Source organism: Lepus europaeus, chromosome 1 (genome assembly GCF_033115175.1).
Source record: "Lepus europaeus isolate LE1 chromosome 1, mLepTim1.pri, whole genome shotgun sequence".
NCBI lineage: Eukaryota > Metazoa > Chordata > Mammalia > Lagomorpha > Leporidae > Lepus > Lepus europaeus.
The window spans coordinates 108,318,982-108,328,543 of NC_084827.1; the positions used below are offsets into that span (position 1 = coordinate 108,318,982).

The 9,562-nt window shown below is 41.6% G+C and overlaps 1 protein-coding gene across 1 annotated transcript in view; it reads left to right on the top strand.

The window, feature by feature from the left end:
• Positions 1-8,540, top strand: part of CSRNP3 (cysteine and serine rich nuclear protein 3) — a 78,073-nt gene extending 69,533 nt beyond the window's left edge. The window contains exons 3-4 of the mRNA XM_062200136.1: positions 2,522-2,818; positions 7,485-8,540. Coding sequence (XP_062056120.1) covers positions 2,522-2,818; positions 7,485-8,540 — 1,353 coding nt within the window. The remainder of the gene's footprint in view (positions 1-2,521; positions 2,819-7,484) is intronic.
• Positions 8,541-9,562: the final 1,022 nt, after the last annotated feature.

Here is a 9,562-nt window from a genome sequence, read left to right on the forward strand (position 1 = left end):
CTGATGACGTTCACATAGTTAAGCCAAGAACTCATGAAAACAAATCTCAGTGCTATGGAGTGACAAGATGGGAAAGGGAATACTTCCTGTTTATTAATATAACGTTACCTGTTACAGAGGACTAAATATATTTTAGCCAATCATACCCTTTAATTTCTTAGAAAATCAGATCATTACAGATAGAAATATGCAGCTTGTTAGCAAATAAGAATTAGTAAAAGTGACAACCACAACCACAACCAAAGTAACATCCTAGGGCCAGCACTGTGGCGTAATGGGTAAGCCTCCAACTGCAGTGCCAGATATAAGGGCACCAGTTCGTGTCTTGGCTGATCCTCTTCTGATTCAGCTCTCTGCTATGGCCTGAGAAAGCAGTAGAAGATGGCCCAACACTTGGGTCCCTGCACCCATGTGAGAGACCTGGAAGAAGCTCCTGGTTCCAGCCTTCAGATCGGCTAAGCTCCGGTCATTGTGGCCATCTGGAGAGTGAGCCATCAGATGGAAGACCTTTCTCTCTGTCTCTCTTTCTCTATGTCTGTAACTCCACCTCTCAGAGAAATAAATAAAATCTTTTAAAAAAAAATAACATCCTAGTAGAAATGCCAAGGAATGAAATAAATTGAAAATCACACCAACAAACAGAACCTCAATTAAAGAGAATACCCATCTTTGCAAGATCATGGATTTAAACTCTGAAATGTTTAATTATATATAAGCAGATAATAATATAATTAAGTAGTTTTTGAAACTTTTATTTAATAAATATAAATTTCCAAAGTACAACTTAAGGATTACAATGGCTTTCCCCCCCATAACTTCCCTCCCACCGCAACCCTCCCCTCTCCCGCTCCCTCTCTCATTCCATTCACATCAAGACTCATTTTCAATTCTCTTTATATATAGAAGATCAATTTAGCATATATTAAGTAAAAATTTCAACAGTTTGCACCCACACAGAAACACAAAGTGTAGTTTTTTTAAATGAATTTTGAAGACCTTTTGTAAAATATTTTAACATACACTTGCTATTGTGTTGTTTGGTTTATGAAAATTTCTCTACTTGAAAGCAAAGTCCAATCTTGCATTTTGTTCTTTAAAACATTCAGTATTGTCTGATTAAAGGGTTTTGTTCAATAATCATTGTTATCTAAATGTTTGACTTTCTCCTATAAAGGTGAGAAAATAATGTCTGATGTTACCAGAGTATTTACTTATTTATTTGAAAGGCAGAGTTACAGAGAGGCAGAAGCAGAGAGAGAGAGAGAGAGAGGTCTTCCATACACTGATTCACTCCCCAGATGGTCACAATGGCTGGAGCTGGGCTGATCCAAAACCAGGAGCCAGGAGCTTCTTCCAGGTCTCCCACACAGGTGCAGGGGCCCAAGGACTTGGGCCATCTTCCACTGCTTTCTCAGGCCACAGCAGAGAGCTGGATCAGAAGTGAAGCAGCCAGGATTCAAACAGGCACCCATATGGGATGTCGGCACTGCCTGCAGCAGCTTTACCTGCTACGCCACAGCTCCAGCCCCACCAGAGCATTTTAAATGTGCTAAACTGTTGTTAGTATCACCAAGCATGGTAGTAATTACAACTAATGAAATTTATGGAGGAATAAACTTTAAGTACCATCTGTATTTATGTATTCCTGTGCTGTTCTTTGGAATAGATTTGTTGTTCAAATTCAGAGAGAGAATATCCCTCTCTAAATGCTTTTTTTTGTGAAGAAAACATTATATATGGTGGTATAAGAGTAAGAAATGAAATACTATTCAGGGCTTACTGATAGATGAGATTAATTTAGAAAAGAAATATAGACACAGAATAGTCCTGGGTACATGAGGCATGGTTGTCCACATGAGCTGTAATGTGGAAGGTATTGCTTTGGGCGAAGGTTCACATGAGCTCCTTTGAGAACCACAATTTATTGTTTCCATTGTGTTTGGTGGGCACGTGCCAGCATTGCCCTCTCTCTGTGTTACTGAGAGCACGCTGACCTGACTGATTATTTCATATCAAGCCCTCATTCTTGGAATGCCCTGTAGAATAATTGTGTTTGCAATCCCAATAGCGCAGTGAGTACATGTGTATTTCCTGGTGCATGATTTTTCTGGAGCCCAAAAGACAAGCTTGTTATTTCAAGGACATGTGTGCTGAGTTGGTGGTGATAGCTTTTACTAAGATGCTATCACGTCTGAACAAGGACACATTTATGAGCTCATTATCATGACCGAGGTCATGGTCGGCATCTGTACCCAGACTAAAGCTTTACTGTAGCTCCTAACATTAGGAAATGAAGAGTTCTAATGACAGTCTTCTGTTATCACTACATTTAAAAGCCTGTCATATTGACACCTTTATACTCCTTGTGACTTCTAAGGAAAAAAATAAAAGGGATTTAACTCACACTTATTGACTATGGGCACACAACCATGTGTTACAATTCATCCTCACCAAGTATTTTGACACAGGGACTTTGTCCCCTGCCGAAGCGAAGACTCTTACCTGCTGCTTTGTGTTCTAGATGACTAAGAATGGCACTGTAGAATCTGAAGAAGCTAGCACTCTTACAGTGGATGACATTTCTGATGATGATATTGATTTAGACAACACAGAAGTAGACGAGTACTTCTTCCTACAACCCCTGCCAACAAAAAAACGAAGAGCACTACTGCGAGCCTCTGGAGTGAAAAAGATTGATGTGGAAGAAAAGCACGAGCTGCGAGCCATCCGCCTGTCGCGAGAGGACTGCGGCTGTGACTGCCGGGTATTCTGTGATCCAGAAACGTGTACCTGCAGCCTGGCAGGCATTAAGTGCCAGGTAAGGATTTGGATTTCAGGGCCTCTTGAGAGAAGTCATGACCCACCACCACAGGTAACACCTTTCCTACATGTAGAAGAAAATGTTGTAGTAAAGGAAGGGGCATAATTCAAAAAGAAAGAAACACTAGTTCAAGGACATTCCTGGGTATATACATTAGCTCTAACGTGAAAGACAACCCAAACAGCAGTTGAATGAATTGAAGTTAATTCCTCTTGCATTTGTGTATTCCTTACCAGCTTAGTTTTGCATTTTTCCAAAATTCAGAGAGATCATAACATCTGACATTTGAGTTTGCATTTTCTGATCCATTCATGAGGCATTAAATAGGTGTTTTGGACTGGTGGGAAAGTTACTGGATGGGAAATTAAGAAAATGGAACTGTTCCTGCTACTTGCTGACTAAGTGAAATTGGCAAATCAGGTAAACCCTCTAAGTTCAATTTCCTCATTTCCAAAATGAAGAAGCTAGACTAAGTCAGAGTTGTGAAACTATCAGCTTACAAATCAAATCCAACCTGCCGCATGTTTTTGTAAAGTTTTAGCAGAGCACAACCAAGTTTTTTAGCAGAGCACAACCAAGTGTGTGTGTTTGCTTGCTTTTTGTTTTTTGCTTATGTATTGACTAGGATTGATGACTGATTCCATGCTTCTGCCACAGAGTTCAGCAGTTGCCATAGAGACCATTGGCCCACAAAATCTAAAATATTTACTCTCTTTTCCTTTGGGGGAGAAAAAAAAGCTCACCACAGTTACACAGTTACTATCTGGTGCTAAGGCTTCCACTACAGATGCAAGAACACAGAGTCCATATGATTTTGGTCTCACTGTGGCAACCAAGGTTTAATAGAGAAATACAGGAGAAAAATATGCAGAGAGAACTTTTGCAGCTCTGCAATTCCCTTGTAAAGAGTGAAGAGCCTGCGTTACTCCAAGGAAGAAACTAAAACTTGAGTTTATACTGGAAGTGCTATAAAATATCCCTACTAGCCTCACCTGATTGATTATGCTTTTAAAAGCTTAAAGGTTAAGGCCGGCACCGTGGCTTAACAGGCTAATCCTCTGCCTTGCGGCGCTGGCACACCGGGTTCTAGTCCCGGTTGGGGCGCCGGATTCTATCCCGGTTGCCCCTCTTCCAGGCCAGCTCTCTGCTATGGCCCGGGAGTGCAGTGGAGGATGGCCCAAGTCCTTGGGCCCTGCACCCGCATGGGAGACCATGAGAAGCACCTGGCTCCTGGCTTCGGATCAGCGAGATGCGCTGGCCACAGCGGGCATTGGAGGGTGAACCAACGGCAAAAAAGGAAGACCTTTCTCTCTGTCTCTCTCTCTCTCACTATCCACTCTGCCTGTCAAAAAAAAAAAAAAAAAACTGTTTAAAAGCTTAAAGGTTAAACTAATTAAAAGGAAAAAAATAGTTTGCCAACTCCTGGACTAGATAATCATGCATCTATGAGAGGTAAAATGCCTATGAAAAAAAGTGCATGGATTGAAAATATTTTTTGCACAAAAATAGATTGGTCTTTTTTTAAGATTTATTTTATTTATTTGAAAAACAGAGTTACAGAGAGAGGGAGAAAATGAGAGAGAGAGAAAGAGAGAGGGAGAGGGAGAGGGAGAGAGAGAGAGAGAGAGAGAGAGAGAGAGAGAGAGAGAAATATCTTCCATTTACTGATTCAATCCCCAAATGGCTGCAATGGCCAGGGCTGGGTAGGCCAAGTGGAGCAGCTAGGTCTCAAACCATTGCCCAAATGGTAAACCAGTGCTGCAGGCAGTGGGCTAACCCATGATGCCACAGTACTGACTCCTAAATGTATCTTTTTAATGCCATTTGTCAATGAAGTTTTGAAGGTACCACTATGTAATTTCACAGTGCCCTATGATTGGATAGGTGCTATTATTTTATGTAGAAACTAGGATTTTTCTTTTTCATTATTTTTCTTTTTATTTATTTATTTATTGAAAGGCAGAGTTACAGAGAGGGAAAGGCAGAGGCAGAGAGAAAGAGGTCTTCCATCCTTGGTTCACTCCCCAAATGGCGACAACTGCTAGGGCTGGGCCAGGAGCCAGGGGCTTCTTCTGGAACTCCTATATGGATGCAGGGGACCAAGGACCTGGGCCATCCTTTGCTGTTTTGCCAGGCACATTAGCAGGGGCTGGATCAAAATTGGAGCAGCTGGGACTCAAACTGGCTCCCATCTGGGATGCCATTTTTGCAGATGGTGGCTTAACTCATTAAATCAGGTAAAACAAGAAGACAGTTCCCACAAACAGACCAATTAATTGCTTAAGATGGATTGGCAGAAAAGAGATGGCTCAAATTAGAAAACAGTTACAGGGGTGAACATCTGGTCTAGCAGTTAAGATACCTGCATCCCACATCAGAGTGCCTTGTTTCAAGTCTGTCTCTGCTCTTGATTCTAGCTTCCTGCTGATGCACAGTGGGAAGCAGTGGTGATAGCTCAAATAATTAGATCTCTGACACCTACGTAAGAGACATGGATTGAGTTTCTAGCCCCTGGCTTTGGCCTGGCCCAGTCCCTGCTGTTGCAGGCATTTGGAAAGTGAACTAATGAATGATCTCTGTAATTCTGTGTCTTGGTCTCTCTCTCTCTCTCTCTCTCTCTCCTCTCTCCTCTCTCTTCTCTCCTCTCTCTCTCTCAAATAAATTAAAGAAATAAATAAAACTTTAAAGGAAAAATAAACTACAGATTCTGGCCCTGATATCTGCTCTTTTAATTGTGAGCAGGATAGCTGTATTAGAGTCAGCCTTCTCTTCTGTAGCAGAGGAAGTTCCCTGTTCTTGACTTAGGTGGCAAACAAGGCGAGATTTTTTTGTTGTTGTTTCCTGTACTTTGGTCTGCATATAGATTAATATCTGGAGTCTGAAACTGTTGGCAGAATCTTCAGAACACCTTTGATTTGCCCACAGTTTCACTTATCATCTGAATGAAGAGGTAAGAACACTTGCTGAATCACCCAGCCTCTTGAACAGTTAGGTCTCAGATGTTCCTAAAATACATGCCCTTCTCTTGAGAAACTTGTAGTCTATGGAATGGGATAGGAAGGAAGAGGTCCGGGTCACATGCACCCATGGATCAAGGATCCAAGAGAATGAGGAGGTAAACCAAGAAGAACAAATCATGAGGGTGCTGCATACTAAGTGATACCAAGCTGGGCACCTCAAGCAGAGAAGCTAATTTTATATTAAACAAATGGGAAAATGCACCACTAGCATGAGAAAGTCATATAAGATTAAAAATAGCAGGTGGTGAGCAATACAATGAATTTGGTTTTCTAAAATTGGCCCTATGTGAGCAGCACTGTGGTGCAGTGAGTTAAGCCACCATCTGTGATACCAGCACCCATATGGGCATCAATTCTAGTCCTGACTGCTCCATTTCTGATCCAGCTATCTGCTAATGCACCTGGGAAAATCAGTGGACAATGGCCCAAATCCTTGGGCCCCTGCATCCATGTGGGAGACCTGAAAGAAGCTACTGGTTCCTGGCTATGGCCTGGCCCAGCCCTGGCCATTGCCACCATTTGGGGAATGAACCAATGGATGGAAGATCACTCTCTCTCCCCCCTCCCCTCTATCTGCCTCTCTGTCTTTCTCTCTCTCTCTCTCTCTCTCTCTCTCTCTCTGTGTGTGTGTGTGTGTGTGTGACTCTGACTTCCAAGTAAATAAATACACTCTTCTTTTTAAAAAAAAATTTTTTTAATTTAAAAATATCAGGCCTGTGAAACACTGTTCACAATATCCAAGATGTGGAATCGATGAAAATATTCAATGACAGATGAATAGATAAAGCAAATGTGGTATGCAATGGAATATTATTCAACCATAAAAAAGAATGAAATTCTATTCTTTGAAACCATGTGTATGGAACCAGAGAACACTAGATTCAATGAAAGAAGACAGGATAGAAAGAAAACATCACAGAGTCTCGTTTATATGTGGAAGCTAAAAGCTGATCTCACAGGAGCAGAGAACACTTGGTGACCAGGAAGCACAGATGTGGAAAGGATGGCTAGTATGTGAAAGGGTACCACTGGATAGGTGGAACAACTTCTGGTGTTCTATAGCACAGCAGGATAATTATGGCTGAAAGCAGTTAATTCAATATTTCACAAAGGCCAGTAGAGGAGGTCTTGAATGTTCTCAGTACAAATCACATATGAGGTGATATCTGCCCATGACCCTGATCCAATCATTTCACAATGTGTTGTGTATTGAAATGCCACACTGTATCCCATAAATTACTATGTGCCAGCTAAAAATACTGAAATAAAATAACAAAATAAAGCAGAAGAAAAGGAGTATGTAGAAAAAACAGAAGCACTGAAAAATGGAAACAAAATTAAAGGCCTGGGGAGAAAAGAAAAATGGAAAATGGAGAAAGGAAAAAAGCACCAGCAGGGATCAATGAACTGAAAATATCCACTTACCCCCATAAAGCCCATTTTCACTTAGAGTTTAGGCTTGAAAACTAGTTAAGTCTTATGTTTTAAACCTTCACTTCCCCTTTTCAGTTCTATTTGCAGTTTGATTGTCATTTGCTCTGGCATAAGTGGATTACCTAATTCAAAGGGGTTGCTGAAAGGTACTGGATTTTTATTTGGTTTGTAATAGTTCCATGGTGCTAATCTCTGTTCTTCCTCCCAAGGTGGATCGTATGTCTTTCCCGTGTGGCTGCACTAAAGAAGGATGTAGTAACACAGCAGGTAGAATTGAATTTAATCCTATCCGTGTCCGGACTCACTTTTTGCACACAATAATGAAACTTGAACTGGAGAAAAACCGAGAACAGCAAATCCCCACGCTGAACGGCTGCCACGGTGAGATAAGTGCTCACAGTAGTTCCATGGGCCCAGTCGCCCACTCTGTAGAATATTCTATTGCAGACAATTTTGAGATTGAAACTGAGCCCCAGGCTGCAGTACTGCACCTGCAGTCTGCTGAGGAATTAGATTGCCAAGGAGAGGAGGAAGAAGAGGAGGAGGACGGGAGCAGCTTTTGCAGTGGAGTCACCGATTCTAGCACGCAAAGTCTGGCACCTAGTGAGTCAGATGAGGAGGAAGAGGAGGAAGAAGAGGAGGAGGAAGAAGAGGAAGAGGATGATGATGACAAGGGAGACAGCTTTGTGGAAGGTCTGGGCACCCATGCAGAGGTTGTCCCTCTTCCTTCAGTTCTTTGTTATTCTGATGGCACTGCTGTTCATGAAAGCCACGCAAAAAACGCTTCTTTTTATGCCAATTCTTCGACTCTGTATTACCAAATAGATAGCCACATTCCAGGAACTCCTAACCAGATCTCTGAGAACTACTCTGAAAGAGATACTGTCAAAAATGGTACCCTCTCGCTGGTGCCTTACACAATGACCCCAGAGCAATTCGTTGACTATGCCCGTCAAGCAGAAGAGGCCTACGGGGCCTCCCACTTCCCAGCTGCCAACCCGTCTGTGATTGTTTGCTGCTCCTCTTCTGAAAATGATAGCGGTGTGCCCTGTAATAGCTTATATCCCGAACACAGGTCCAATCATCCTCAAGTGGAATTTCACTCATACTTGAAAGGCCCCTCCCAGGAAGGGTTTGTCTCCACGTTGAATGGTGACAGTCACATTTCAGAGCACCCTGCTGAAAATTCTTTGAGCCTTGCCGAAAAGAGCAGATTGCACGAAGAATGCATCAAGTCACCCGTGGTTGAGACTGTCCCTGTGTAGTAGCTGAAACTATTCTAGGACCAGATCTTCTCCTATTTAAAGCACTGAATTGAATTGGACTTCCTGGGCTCAACATTGTTTTTACTGAAGACCAAGAAAACTTGGACTGTGGTTCATCTTCCAGACTGTATTTTGTTTTCTCCTTTCTAGCTACATGACTGTGGCATTGCACAAATACAGTCTCTATAAGGATTTTAAAAGATTTCAGACTGTTTTGATAGAAAATGCTAAATTTTAAAAATGCATATCTCACAGTTGCCTCTCTGTCAAACTGTGTGAAACCTGCCAAGCTGTGTAGATCAAAGCTCCAAGTTTTAGATTATCGGGCCTGTGCAAGATTGTTATCTAAGACTGGGAAATATGATTTAGAGTCCTAATTTTCGATATATCTGAAGATGATGGGGACTTTTTAATGTAAAAGTAATTATTATAAGACAAAGATTTAATTGTCCCATGTGTATTTTATTTATGGTAGTTTAGAAGTCACGTTTTTATGAAAATGAACAGCAGCATGTTCATCCAAACTGAAGATGCATAGCTAGGACCACAAGAGCATGCCCACTTGGATTGCATCTCAATCCATTCACGTTTTTATGATCATCACTGATCAGATTTGCAAATACTTTCCTAAGGGTGAAATAGGCCTATTTTTGCTAGTTTGGACAAATAAATGAGTCTATATGTGCAGGTCCTTACACAGTTTTCTCTAAAGTTAAGAGTTAGGACAATCCTCTGGCGAGGGCCTTCTTCACTGCCCTCCCTCAGTGGACTCCAGAGATGGAGGTAGAAGGAATTGCCTTTCTTTTGTAAACAGCAGCATCTCGGTTCTTACCTTGGACAGCACCTTTAAGCTCTACCCCCTCCATCAAAATGCACTTTAGTGCCCCTTCACGGTACCTCGTGTGGGGTGGGGACTGACAACACTTTGAGATGAAAAAATTTTTAAATACTTTTTAAAAAGATCTGTAATTATTGTAAGGTTCACACATTTAATATATGATCCCATGGAGGAAAAATGACCT